We start from the raw sequence: 15,306 nt of genomic DNA on the forward strand, positions 1-15,306 counted from the left end.
CTACGCCATGCTACGCCATTAACTACACTATTTTCCAAACTCCGTAACGACTTGAAGTATAATTTAGCTTGTTTTGAGGGAATCCTTGTGGGCTTAAAGCGCTGTGTTTACTAATTACTAGGGCGATTATTTTTGACTTGTCAAAAAAAGTCAAAATTTAAAAAAAAATTTATAAGTCAAATCGAATAAAAATGCACATAAATCGTTTACAAAATTAAAACAAAACTAAAGTCAGCTTTTTGAAATTCTTCATTCAGTTGTTTTGAAATTTATTGTTCAATTTTATCAACAAAATTTAGTTTTGATTTGTGTTAAAAGTCATTTTAACCGTATTATATCTTTATTAGAGCAATATACGGTATAAAAAACGCGTGATTAACGACGCCTAAGTTATTTAAATCAATGTATTTCTAACAGGTCAACACTTTGTCAAAATAAATTATTTTTAGGTCAAAATGTGCAAAAATTTTAGTTTTTCAGGTCAAAATTTCCTATTTTTAGGTCCAAAAATAATCGCCCTACTAATTACTAATGAAAGTAATTCAGACTTAAATTAATTATGGTTATGCGCTTTTTTTTTTTTTTTAATTTTTTGTTGATAATATAGGCCAGCGCCGGGTTGACTCGAACTCTTTTTAAAATGTAATTTCTGCTAAATTCTATTAAAATAAATGTATATAGTTACCGCCAGTTTGCACACTTGCACAAGTGTATAACGTTCGCCGAATGACATTTGTATCGTAAATGACACCTCGTCAATGTTTACCGGGATATAAACAAATAAAAAAGTTTGTGATTATTAAAATAAACCCACTGTATGTCAATGACGTTACTTTTTACGTGGTTTATCTGTCATAGAGCTGTAGGGTCTTTAGTCTATACTCTATACACTTTGTTTGTCAAAATCTTTTCAATGGCGCTTCGCTAGAACGCTGGCATAATCTCCACACCAAATTTCAGTTTCACATTTGGGCACGTTTTTTGGAGGACCGATTTTTTTATTAAAACAGATGAGCGTCTTAGACACTTTAAAACAGGTTGCAGGCAAGAAGATTTTCAAAAAGAATACCATGTTGGTTGTAGGCCTCAACACTTAATTATCGTCTATCGACGCTTAAGCGAAACACGGTTTAGAGCGTTACATTAAAACACAACGGTGGGAGCTCGTCTTTTTGTCGAGTCAACACTTACTACATAGACGACGCAATATTATTGGGCCATTAAAGCACACAGTAAAATAAATATCACTTTTTCTTGCACTGGCCATTGGCCATTATCATCTTCGGGCAGTGACTGACGGAGTCGACACAAGGGCAATGTAAGGATGATAACGGAAATGCAGTGTTTATCTTCTACGACACAACTATATCCGCAACCACAATGCAATACATTTACGCGAAAGTTTAAAACTATAACAACCATTTCAGTAATGGCAACATAATGATAAAATGATAAAGTCTCAAACCGAATCGGTAAATATGCGAAAACAACTTCCAACGATTACCCAAAAGAACAATTGAAATATTATTATATTGCTTTAATACAAAACTGTTTCCACAAACAAATACAAGATTCGAAGAAAACTTTGCGAAAAATTCTGCCTAATGAAAAGACTGTGCAAAAACTTCGGTGACGCTATCGTTGCGCAACGTTATACGTCAAACAATTAAAGGTTCTCAATTGACAGACGCAACTCTCCGCTGTTCCTTACGTCAAACGTAGAATGCATTGACACCCATATATGCAAAGATCAACCACGTATTCCTTTTTACCAAGTTTCTAATGCCTTTGGGTCACTGAAGGGACATTGGATATGACCATCCATAAGATGTACCAGATAGAAGCATGTCTCGAATCAAGGTTTCGATTGGTGTCTTGCCCACCAACCTAACAAAAAATAGCTGCTCAATAGCACTTGCGCTGACCGTGCGCAAGGAAGGCAACCTCAGCAGTAGTTTGCCAAATCGTGACGGTTGGTTAGGATACTGATGTCTTACGTATTCCTCTAATGCACATTGAGACTTCTCCTGGACGCTTTCGATATGGCCAGAATCACTGATTCCATGTGAATCTTTAGAAAAAAAATATAAATAGATATATTAATTGTATATTATCACAAGTTGTTAAAATACTTTAGCTTACTATGCGTGAAAAAGCCGTTTCTCGTTGACTTTTTTTTAATGATACTTATTCGGACAAATTTTAGAATAAGCCTCACGTTAAATCATTTAATTACTCGTTTGTTCTAGACATATGCTTGTTGTACATAATCGTGTGTTCTTGCAACTTCGCCGATCCCTAAAATGGATTATGAACAAAGCAATCCACGTAAAAACGTCTTTTGCTTTAAGTTTATCTTGTAAATATAAGCTAAATTACGTTAAATATACTATTTGTATACAGCATGAAAACAAAACATATATTTTCCGGGAAGAAACACAATTATTACTTTTTTTTATTTCCAACTACATTGCACTGTACTGTACATGCCAATTCAGTTTATTAATTGTAATTTCTTTAAACATCTGTTATTTAAACAAAACAAAAACAACCGGTAAACTATTCGTCCAGTTTTAAAGAGGCCACCCATTAAACTATTATCAACGCGTCGTGTTATTTCAGCTGAATAAATGTGAAAATGCAAAGATCTGCAGGAATTTGTTTTTGTTATTGCCAAACCTCCGCTAGTCAAAATTTGCTTAGCGGTAATCGTTGTCAACCGTTCGTCGCCTCGTGATTAAATTAGCGTCGATTCGTGTACCCTTCCCCCGCCCTTGCGCTCAAACATCATAATTGCCATCTTTTATTAACTTCCTGAATCTTTTCGCGCCACCCAAACTCAATTGCAGCTGCCGTTCGCCTTATATTTGTTTTTAATACATTTTTCCACTTAGTTTTGCATCAAAACTGACAACAAATATAATAATGACTCAAAACGTATTTTTTTTCTTTCGACATATATAACATCGTTACGTGAGAAGTTGTTTTCGCAATTCTAAAGGTAACATTTACAGGTTGAGCTGATTTATTTGCAATCCTCCTGCGGGTTATCAGCAATGGTGGTAAAATTGGCGAATTTTTACTAATTTGGCTTGGTTTACACCAACGGAAGTAGAATCATACAGACCTAAAGTAGAACAAAAGCCCCCCCCCCCCCCCCCCCCTAATTGGAAATATATGAAACGGGACAATTTTATGCCCTACACTAAAACAATTTATAAAATTCAATATTTAACTTACATTAACGCTGTGACCTCGAATAAACTTGAGGCATTCGCAAGTAAGGAAACAGCCAAATTACAACGCTTTTGTTTTGTCTTTTAATTGAAAGAAACTTACGTTTCAAGCTTCATGGACACAAATCGTACGGCACGAATATATTAATTTATCACCTACCTACTTTGTTATAACATAGCACCTAGTGTTGCTAAGGATAAGGCCTATTGTGTATTTCCACCATGCTTAGTTGAAAAAACTAATGAAACTCAATTAACACCATGAAATGGTTAAACTTTATTAAAAAAATATTATAGGCTGCAAAGCACGCCTTGGCCCAATTGAAACGAACCTGTTTAAGTAGTGGCCAGGGCGAGATTAAATTGTCATGGCCCCGAGGGACTTTAAGCGCCGCCCCCGGGCCTGTATGTCTTGCACCGGAGGCATCAACGTAAGCATAGCCGGATAGATCGCTGCCTTTATTCAACTCACACATTATCGTTCCCACGCGGGATGGGCATACAGATGAGCCATCCCTGTGGTCAATTTGCAGGCTAAACTAATTTGCTCCGTAGATGATATATCGAACTGAGTGACAGAGCCGCTTTAGGTGCCCTTCGGCGCTTGGCGGGCTAATGTGGCGCCCTAGCGGGTAGTTGACCTTTGGCGACTCGCGGTGAGCCAGTTGTCCACCGACGACGTCACCCAATCCTTTCATGTGACCCCAAAGGCCAATTTTTACCGCGTGGTATGCCCGCCCCTAATAAAATCGGACTGAGAATGAAGTGATTTCTGTGCTTTTTTCGGCATACAAATCTACCCTAACTATAAATTTACTTTAAAAGCGGCGACATAAAACTTATAAGCATCCGTGTTACGGTACAACATATACTAGGCGTCCCTAATGCAAACCAATATGGTTTATTTAATATTTAGAGTGACGACCTTGTATACACTCGCGACCATAAAATTTGCTTCTATTAAGAAGACCCGCCCTCTGGCCTGTCAACCGTAACAAGTTTAAATCAAAATTTCTCTACAAAGCATTTTGTTTTCGATTCAAGAGATAAGTAACAACTAACTGCTGCAGCTTCAGTGTGATTGTTATCATAAGTGTTGTGTTTTCGGTAGGTGTTTTTATGTCAAATTTGCGACCGCTGGCTCGCTTTTTAGCGACATTAATATTTAATAGTGTTATTACAGCATTTCATATGTATTTCCCAATTACTGCAACTGGCCGTGTTAGTCGGGTCGGAAGTGCGTATGCAGGGGTCGACTTCTCATTCCGTGGCCGATTCAATCATAGCCGTGAAGCATTGTAACGTGAATAATTGATATCCTACACATAGGGTAAGTTTCTTCTTTTGCCAAAAAGAGATTGCAAAATTGCAACAATTTAAGTTTTGCCCTAAAATAGGTTGTTCTGTGTCGCCTATCGGCCTATTGGCCGCTTTCCGTTTTAAATGAACTCTGTCCTTAATTTTTTGTCACCTGGGAAAATAATTTAAGTTGTTTGTTTTCAACCTATAGCTACAGTACGAAAATAGTTTTTATGAAAATTTAAACCTGCAAGAAGCCTATCTGTTTTGTAATAGTTTTTCGTAAACGTTTCGCTTTTAAAAAGGGTAGCATATTGGTCGTCGAATAATGCTGCAAAGGAAAAAGAAATACGAAAAATGCCTTGCCTTAACTTAAAAGAAGATTATTTCAAGGCTCTTTCGCAACGACTTCTTTGATCGAATCGGTTCGATAACCGAGACAAATGCGGGCAATAGAAAGAAGGTATTATGAGCGTCGCTTCTCACGTCCTCAGCCTGGTTTAATAGAAAGATATTCGCCTCCCGCTGTTTCCTAATCCCATTCGCTCAACGCAGCTCGTCGGGGTACATTTTAAGCAACGTATGTATTCTGTTTTCCATAAGTAAAACTTTTTTTTTACAACAATTTATATTATATATAACTTTAAACTGTAGACATAGTAATTTTATTGAAAACTGTGCTCTGAAACGTTTCTATTTAAGTGATATTTCTTAAAAACGCAAATTCAAAGAAGCTATTGGTAAACCGGTTAAAAGGAAGACGGTATTTAGGCGTGAGCCCGTAGATTAGACGGGCGCTAAATTTCCGTACTTCCCATCACAATGCGTTAACATCACCACTTGCACCGGTTCACTGTCGTTGTGCCTATGGTGTTTACTCGACCGCAAAAGCTGTTAAGAAAGGCATCACGACCGCAGCGTTTCGTTATATGAAGCTATCGACCTGCCGAAAGCCAAGCAATGTTACACTTTGCCGGACCAGAGACTCAAAGCTGGAACAATCATGTCCCCTATTTTTGTGGGCGTACACAAATAAACATTTTAGAAGAATGGCTATCATTTAGCGTTTCAATTGACTATGCGACATGTGCAGTCGACAATATTTGGCTTTGACTTGACACCGCAAAGGGGCTTTGCTTTACGCCACGCGTCGTAATAACCTCTCACAACCTTGTCTAATCAACCACTGCGAAGCGAATATAAATATAAGTTCATGTATTTATAATTATACTTAGACGAACAGAGGGCTTACTTGCACTTTATAATTTCTAAATTAGAACCAACATTACACTTTTTTTTATACAGAAACGCGTTTTGTTTGTGCAAAAAGGTCTGGAAATAAATTAATTATTTCGTTAAAGTTAAATATTTTCGTGCATGTACCAAACGGTAAAAACATCGTGTTCTATGGTTTAAAACACATAGAAGGTAAATTTCATTAGCATTACCTGCAGTTCGCAACCACTGTCATATTGCAAGCTGTAATTAGCAAGTAAGTGACCGGTTGTATAAAAAGAGATATTGTCCAGTGTATCCTAACAAAATATATATTAACTAGAATGGCCTGCCATTGGAAACCCCAAAAGACCAGTAAGATCAAGTAACTTTATACGGGAGAAAATCGTCGCCCGCCATTGACTTCGCGACTGGAACGTGATTGCCTATGGCATTGCGTGCTCCTCTCGATAGTGTTAATCGGCGTGACACCAACTTGTGTTCGACTTGCCCTTCGAAAATAGGAAGAGCCGGCCGCAAGTCCTATTATAGCACTCGGTAGTCGGCCCAGAGTCGTGTTGCCCGCTATCTGAAAAGCATCTATCTTGCCCGCGGCTCGCAGCAGCCACGTGTAAGGGGTCGTTTCCTCCCACGTGCAAATATATTACAAATCCACCCCACACAGTAACCGCGCATTTTGCCACACAAGTATTCCACTTTTTTCTATTTTTTTTTAGAATGTAGGTTTTACCTTTTCATTTGAAACTATAAACATCAGTGGACTAGACCGAAATATCGACAAACACAAAATTTCGGTGATATGCGCCTCTGATTGACGAATCTACATTCATTTAGAAATGACCAAATACTTTCATATTTTCTTAAATCCAATTTCGTTCTTATTTTAGGGCACGCGATTCGTAGTCAAAATCGTTTTTTTTCCTTGTTAGAAAGCTATATCCTATCAAACACTACATTTGTGATCTTTTTTAAATGACTCAACGATAATTAATTTGCACCAGTCATCCGGATTTACGAATAATAATAATACTAGCGATGCCCTCACAGGCGAACTAAATACACTCGCTTTAATATTAAGTTTTTGCTAGAAAACTATTTACAAGTCAAGCAAAAAGTAGCTTTTGTACGGAAAAGCTACTTTGTATGTTAACCAATTTCTATCGGCAAAGTTTTGTAGTGCGAAATTAAAGGGGAAACGTAGATAATGTTTGTTTACTTTCTGTGGTTGTAACAGATTGCATGGTCAGAAATAAAATAGGTAACAGGTTGTTGTTTTTCAAAATTGTTTTACTATAAAACGCAATTTACACACCTGAGGTGAAGAGGACGATGGCTTTAAGACAAGAGTACTCGGCGGAGTCCACATGCAGTGCCTTTAGTCTTTCAACCTGATCTTGGAAAATTCGAATGTGATCCATGAAGGACATTACTCGGTCCGCCGACATAGATGTGTGCAGGCCCGCAGCGGCAAGTAGGGGCGCCACGTGCAAAGGCATATGGCTTTGTGCAGCATTGAGCACAAATAGTTCGCTCCAAACCCACTTTAGCATTGCGACTTGGTCGGTAACTTGTAGGTCGGGGAAGAAAGGAATATTACGCGCCCATTCAACTGCGGAGAAGAGCAAACGAGCAGCGAGTTCGCAGATATTGTCAATCCCCATTATTTGGTTGGGCACTGGACATTGTAGTGCGAAGCGCGAGGTTGGATAAGGTTCGGCGCGCAACAGCATCGAGATGTAACCAGACATGTAGCCGGGGCCGAAACAAGGATCAATGCCGTTTGTGATGGCGTATTGGCCCGGATGTGGCTGCGTCGCTGGAACCCTTCCCCGTTGTACTGCTGCAAATTGTAATTAAAAAGATATGTTATTCACAATAACAAATACAACTAAATAGTTTAACTCAATAACAAACGCAACATTCAGATTATAATCGATACAAAACTTGAGTGCAACTTCGAAAGCGAAAATTATTAAACTGCAGCATCTCTTAAGTTAGGGGTCGGGAACCTTGCAAATTATACAAATTTTCTATTCTTTTCCCGTGAGAGCCATAAAACAACACTTGATGTAATTGCAATATATCTTTGTAAGCAAAACAATAAATTTTAGATAATGGTTAATGTGAATTTACTCTCTATGTGTCCTCTGGCGCCGCATGGTATTAATGATACCTTTATAGTTTTATTGATACTTGTTGAGGATAAGCCTAATACATTGGGTAGGGCTTTTATTGGGTAAAAAAGATTGTAGATGTCTTCGTGTCGATATGAAGAAGTATCTTCGTATACATGCTACAAATCGACCAATATAAGGTCTGGCATTTGTTAGCACGATTGTTACATTTTCTTTTTTAGTTTATTATTAAGTTAAGCAAAAGTTTTATTCTTAACAAATCGTGCTAAGAAATCCCAGGTTAGACTTATCTGCGTGGCATATGCCGTCATCAAAAGACACACATCTGGCTCGCGAACCAAACGCCTAATTGTCGTAGGAATTTAATTATATTGGCATAAACAAAGGATTTTTACAATCACGCAAGTTTGGTACACTTGCGCTATGTAATCGATCGATAGACAACTCGCGTGAGTTGCCTGATCAACATAAACACTTTTCAACGATGAGGGATTGTTTCTGGCCAGAAGAGTGAGTCAAGGGTGCTCAGCAAGTCTTTCACCAGAGATTAAGTAAGGTTGGCGTGGCGCTAACTAGTAGCTTATTTGAATTATTATGATTGTAACGTTTAATATCTTTGAAATCGAGACTTGTGTATATCTATATCTATTTCGAAACAAAATATTCATATATTTTATATATTTAACGAAAGCATTTTAAGGAAATGAAGGACCTATAGACATATAAGCATCGATTAAACTAAAAAAACAAAAATAACTTTGCTAAAGGTTAAAGAAAATTAAACTAAGGTTAACACAATTTATTAGTGGGAATTAAAACAGCCTGGCATCAGAGGTGTTACGATACTGCCACCTGGAACGAGAAATCGTCTTAGATCCGATATTATCGGAAATCCCCTGTGGTAGTGTTGGAGCCCTTTCCATTATTTCGTCGAAACAACTAAGTAATGTATGCTGTTTAGAATTATAAAATCTAAATTTTGATACAGCGCTACTGCAACCTCACGTTGTTTTGGTTTAATATTTTGGCTGACAAAGGACCCTGGTTCTTTTTAAGCCTGAAGTGACGAATAGAGGATTTGTGCGATCCGCGAGTTAATCTGAATGGTTGATCGATTTTCGAGCGACGAATCGCAATCGACATCGGGTGCTGTGCGTACTCTGCAAAGACAATGTGCACGATCATGCGTTACGATACATTCAACGCGAAACCGAATCTACTGCTTTGTTTTACGCCTCGGTACGCAATGCCCGCCTGCTCATTTCTTTGATACCGTTTCGATTTGAGCTCATTGATGTGTCGCATGTTGCCACATCAATCTAAGTAAATCAACTTAGAAGGTTAGCTCATGATAGCCAACCGTGGCTATAAAGCAGCGTGGTTTCTAAACTAATTTTTTTGAAATTTATGACTGTTAGTTAAGTTTGGAAAACTGAAAGATATGCGTATCACATACAACAGACGAAAAATTAAAACACTGAATTATAAAATTGTTTAATTGTCACGTGAGTTTATGGGATTATTTTACTAAAAATAATTCTCCCCCTAAACATAAGTAAGCAAGACCCCGTTTATTACTCTTTGGCTGCAGAAAACCGTGTGTGGGGAAGTGGGTGTATAAACATGGAAGGGTAAGCCGGTTATTAGAGCATTTAACGGCAAATGTTATTGTTGCGCCCATCGTCTTTATCTGACGGTGTTATTGTAAATGGCAGAACGAGCCGGGCACCAGGCACCAGGCCCGTCCCTAACGGCCTTGTTTATGAGGAGATTTACTTTGGCCGGTAATCCAACTTTTAGATATATGTGTATATAGAAAACAAACTGCTAATTATATATGTTGTGCGTTTTTTGTTGTTAAGAGATGAGTTTAAAAATATAATATTATGCATGATTTTAAAGTAAATTGTAAGAACATCTATATTTCATGCAATTCAATAAATAAATAAAATCAGAAACATATAATTTGGCAGGGCTATATAAATTAACAGTAGAAAGTTTTGCTATTTACCAATATCGCGAACATCTTTTACATTTATTGCATCCTTATTAAGTAACGATCCAAAATCACCCGCAGATTCTACTGCGAAACTAAAACCGGAAAGCAATAGTCGGAGGCAAAAATATTGCCTGCAGCACGGTATAAAAGACAAACGTTCTGCGACAATATTATATTTATACGAAGAAAACAGACCGTGGCGCCTGTGGCCAGTTGAACCGAATGTCGCTTCTAAATCTTCAACTCGTTCGCAGAAATGTCCGAGAAAAGCCACACATAAAACAGCACGAGGCACTACAACGACCTTCTACGATCCTTGTACGTTAAAACTAATATTGTGACGGTTCTAGCAATGGCGTCCTTCGGGGCAGACCAGTTCACGATTTGTCGATGTGTTTAGATCAGATGAGCTCGGCAAAGTGCTGCTCGTTAACCGGCGTCATCAGCCGCGTGTTCCGCTATATTCGCAAATACGACGCCTTAACGCAAGTTGTGATAGCTTCTCAGCATCAAAGCTGAATTCTGTGAAATTAGGTTGGTCTATTTAGCCCCGAAAATCGTTTTTGACAAGCTGTCTTAAAAATACTTATTTAAAAGGTTGAAATGAAACGTACCGACCATAAAACATTTTTTTGCCTAACTATAACGTTCATTTGGATGAAAATAAATACGTTATTATTTTGATGTATACTGAAGCTTAACGCGCATTGAAAACTAACTAACATCACGAATACAGAAGGTTGCTTTAAAAATAATTTTATTTTTTGTTAAAATTTTTGAAGGGTGCAAAAAGCTTGCATCTATTTTGTTCCTTGGGAAAACATAATAATTTTCTCTCAACATGGTGCATTTTTATAACTTTAAAGTATTTAACCAATTTGAATGGATATATATTGAATAACCACGACGGTGGCAAATTCGTCTAGCAGGATATTTACTGGATTTCATGCTTTAATCAGATTAGCGCAAATGTTGCGGTCGTCGAGATAGGAAATGTCGATAAATGTATATTCACCATGCGATCGAAGTTCAAATTAACAATTTAAACACACACAAAAAAAACTAAGGCACGGTGAGCTCTACTTTTTGAAATGTTTACCTTCTCGCCTCATGCCGATTTTGACGCATTTGTGCAGACGACAATACTGGCATTGGTTTCTATGATGTTGGTCAATGGGACAATTACGATTTCCTCTACAAGTATAGGAGAGATTCCGTCGGACACTGCGCTTGAAGAAGCTCTTGCAGCCTTCGCACGTGTATTGTCCGTAATGTTTGCCGCTAGACTTGTCGCCACAAACCTGATTAAAATGGATAGATTCAATATACAATTATTATTATAATGATTTATGACATGCGGTGATAACAGGCATTCTGTTTCGAGTCTTATATTTAAGGCTTCAAGTCTTAACATCTTTCTTACACATTATCCCGAATTTTTTGATATTAATTAAAATGTATAATTTAGAAAAATGGTTTATCTTCAGGGGTTAGGGTTATGTAATAAATATAATTTAATATGAAAAGCCTAAAAACGTCAACGAGTGCTGCAGCATACCACCTAAGTTAGTACTAACATGATTTCAATTTATTCGGGCACAGATGGGGAACAAAATAACAGGATTATGATTAAGCTTAAAATTCGATACATCGTTCATGGCAACACGATTATAACTGATAAGCGGAATAGGTCGTTACATATGTTCCTGATGCACATCGCCTTGCTCTATCAATTCATTGACTTCCTATTATATTTGGATCTTAAGCTACAGCACCGTACAGCTTTTTGAATATTAACTTACAAATACTTTCTTAAGGAATCTAGAAGATAAATCTAGATGAACCACAAAAACAATAAAATGATAACTGATTAAATTTCAGCAAGAAATAAACTTTCACAAGCGTAAATAAAATAGTGTCCACAAACATATTATAAAAGCAGGCGTATTGACAAGTTCTTTAGGGACAAATAAAATATATTGATCGCACGTCTATTTACAAAGATATAGTAGTATAAATCGTATTCCAGAACGACAAGATTTTGCTTCATTTTTTTGATAAACCTTTTGAATTTCATAACAACTCGAGTTAAATTTTCCATTTTAGATTATTACCTAATTTGATTTTTAATTTTTCATCCACAAATGTTGTAGCACTTTTACGACTTGGCTTTAAACAAAGATTAAGATTACCAGATACACAGTTAATCGACAAAAGTTTATAGTTGTTGATGTATGACAACACGTTTCATTGCGTTGATGAGTAAGTAAAGCTTTTTAGCGCGTTGCTGCTCAAGAGCGTACGTAAAGCAGTCGAACACCCGCCGCTAAACGTAGCCCAGACGGCCATTTATTCAACGAGGCCAGCTGTAATTTTAACTCAAACTATTATCTCTGCAAAAACACAGTGCTCCGTTACTCAAATGGTGAAACAATAATACTTTTGCCGATGGAATTAATATCCTGAAGCGACAACTTTAAAATGAATATTGAGTCCCCCCGAAAATGTGTGTGACTGCAAAATGGCGCCGGTGGTGAAATGTATATGATGCGGTAAACAAGAAAATTTTCCCGATGCGATGACTCGCCGGGATAGTAGTTAACAAAACAACATAACGTTAAAATCGGTCTTTAAACAAATTTTATTAAGTGCAACCCTTAGGAGGTTTGGGTGAAAGTGTAATATTAAACGTTTTTTAAGCAAACTGAAATCAAATCAATGAATAGAATCAAAATTCGATAAATATACTATGTTTAGATATCCAATATACTTACCACACATTCGATATGGGGTTTTTCGCTGCTTGTCCCTGAGCTTGCGGAAGTTGCGTGATGCTGGTTAACCTGGAGTTGAGCTTGACTTGTTGGACAATGGTCAGAAATTGCTATCGAAGTAACATTGCTACTGTCGCTAACCGATCCTGATCCCGGTGTAGTTGGGGTTTGGGGATGACCAATCAGCGATGGATCGGATAAGGGCGCAGGTATAGCTGGCGGTACACTGTTTGGGTGCGGGGTCGTTGGGATGTGGGGAAGTAAGGGCGCCGGAACTTGCACTTGGTTCAAAGGTGGTAATTGAGTAGGACTTGTGACCGGCTCGTGGTTCGGAGTTAATACCGAAACTTCTTCCTGAACGTGCCGAGTTGGATCCTGCCACGAGTTAACCACCATTGCCATAATAGCCGCTGAAACGTGATTCTGCTATCGTCTTTGCAGGGTTCTGCTGAAGTAAAACGTAATAGAAATGACTTAAATGCCATAAATGTAAATAGTAGACCCTAGAAATAACACCAGTTTTAACAAAATCGTCCGTTCTCACAGAACCTTAAATTATTTGCATCTTTAAGTAGTTAGCAGTATAATAATAATAACTGTTGTAAATGTTAGTATTGTTGTGTTTCTAATGCAAATATAAACAAAAAACAAAACTAACACAAGTTTGTACTTTACCTGGATTATTGGAACACCCGCCGATATTTTGCCATTTGCTCCAACTAATTTGAACGTATTGTGCTCCGTCTAGGAAATAATCTTCTTGGTATAGGAATCACTTTGCAATATAGCCAACAAAGTCTACAATCCAAATTGCTAATCAAAAAGGTAACCTATCAGTGATAACATGCACAATTTCAAAATGCGGCTGTCAGCAAACAATCGTTCAGTCAAGTTCTTGACGCCTTCAGTGAGAACTGCTTTTGAGGTCTGTGGCAAACTGGGCCTTGAGAGACCACCACTGTGCGAAAAAGACTATGCGAGAGAACGCAAGAGAAAGGCAAGCGAGAGCTTCTCGCTCACGATCTGGTGACAATAATTCGACTCGATATACATTCAGCTCAAATAAACATGCGTGAACCAGTGCCAAAAACATCGAAATTCTATGTAAAATGAGTAAGATTTTATAAACACCAAAGGGCACATTTGACATAATATGAGGAAGTAGCATGCAAACAAAAAAAACATGTAATTTTACATAAAAATGCAGCTTTTACTAAACAAAGTTAAAACGTTTAAGATACCTTTTTAAGTATTGGCAATAGAATTTTTATTAAACCGTTTACATTTTAGCTTGTAGCAATATGTACGAGCGCTTAACTTCATTGCGAATTTCACAAGAATGGAAATAAAATTTAGCGAAAAAAAACTTTATTGTACAATAACAATTACAAAGCCATGTTGTGTATTTCAATAAAGCAATCAGAGAAAATTTTAACAAGGTCCTAAAATCCTAAAATCTGTGACCTTTTAAAATGCAGAAGATATCCTTTAACAAGTCGAACAAATCGTTAAACTAAAGTAATATTAGTTTTAACAATTTCGCTGCACAAATCTACGACCATTTCTAGGATATAAAGCGATCTTCAAGGTCCCTGAAATAGAGCTTGCTTAAAGGTCGTGGAAATCTTTGGACGTTACGACAAGGTCGCGCATTTCAAAAGGTTAAACACAGGCATCTAAATTTCTCTCTGGTATTGAAAAGTGCTGGTCATTAAGGGTAATTTAAATGCTGAAAAATCGTCTGCTGCTTTATTGAGCATACATTTTTCTGTACAATTACAAGGCAAAAACGGCATATTAGTTACTTTGATTATTCAACTAAATGGTGGTATCTAATTTTGGTTTATCTGAAATTTAACAAGAGAATACTTGAAATACTGTAAATATTTCTTACACGTCGCGTTAAAATATTACCAACTGTCAGAAAAAGGAATCAAATGAGCATTATATGTATTCAAATGAGACTTATATTTAAGCATCTGTAAACAGTGTTTTCCTGTTGTTCAACGATTTAATATAACATGCCATTGCATTAAAAAAAAAGAAAAAAAAATCAAAAAGTAAAAACTAGTTACTGTAAGATTAAAATTTTCATCAGAAATCTTGAGCGTCGTTGTTTCTGCCTGTCAGCAAATAATGCGAATCAGGTATATTGAATATTTTTTACATTGAATATACTAAATCGCATTTAATATGTATGGAAGGTCTTAACGCTAAAAGCGACCGGTCAGCAGAAGTTCCGCCGAAATCTCCGGGGACCCGAACAGGCGTTTGCTTCGCCGCTTCATTTGAGTGCTCGCTTTCACGCGTAATGGAATTTACGATGGACACAAATATTTTTTTTAAACGCGATTACAAAGCCCATCTCTGGTTTCTAATTTATTCTATTTCTAAATGCTACAAACCACCACTACCATTTTTAACTTGACGCATCTAGCAGTGCAAAGACATGACTTAGCTTTGGTGTATAGCTTCTATTGACTGTACTTCAGATTAACACAGTTCTCCTGCACTTTTTCTTAACAATTTTATAGTACAATTTCATACAGAGTTTCTCTAACTTTCCATTTGGTTCATAATTAAAACGGACCTTATCTGGATTTGTATTGTTAAATGGTTCGGCCTTT

At 37.1% G+C, this 15,306-nt stretch overlaps 1 protein-coding gene across 2 annotated transcripts; it reads right to left on the reverse strand.

Annotated features, from left to right (window-relative positions):
* Positions 1-985: 985 nt before the first annotated feature.
* On the reverse strand, positions 986-13,908 carry LOC146168272 (nuclear receptor subfamily 2 group F member 1-B-like). 2 transcript variants are annotated; one of them, XM_083392382.1, is made up of 5 exons: positions 13,355-13,908; positions 12,680-13,124; positions 11,005-11,206; positions 7,084-7,611; positions 986-2,071 (listed from the first exon to the last, which is right to left on the reverse strand). In XM_083392382.1, the coding sequence occupies exons 2-5, from the start codon at positions 13,079-13,081 to the stop codon at positions 1,794-1,796; spliced, it is 1,410 nt and encodes a 469-aa protein (XP_083248508.1). In that variant the 5' UTR covers positions 13,082-13,124; positions 13,355-13,908; the 3' UTR covers positions 986-1,793. The 2 variants fall into 2 exon arrangements, with proteins under 2 accessions (XP_083248508.1, XP_083248438.1); XM_083392312.1 differs by having other exon boundaries at positions 12,680-13,127.
* Positions 13,909-15,306: the final 1,398 nt, after the last annotated feature.

The sequence above is a fragment of the Ascidiella aspersa genome, chromosome 1 (assembly GCF_963924565.1).
Source record: "Ascidiella aspersa chromosome 1, kaAscAspe10.2, whole genome shotgun sequence".
Taxonomy (NCBI): domain Eukaryota; kingdom Metazoa; phylum Chordata; class Ascidiacea; order Phlebobranchia; family Ascidiidae; genus Ascidiella; species Ascidiella aspersa.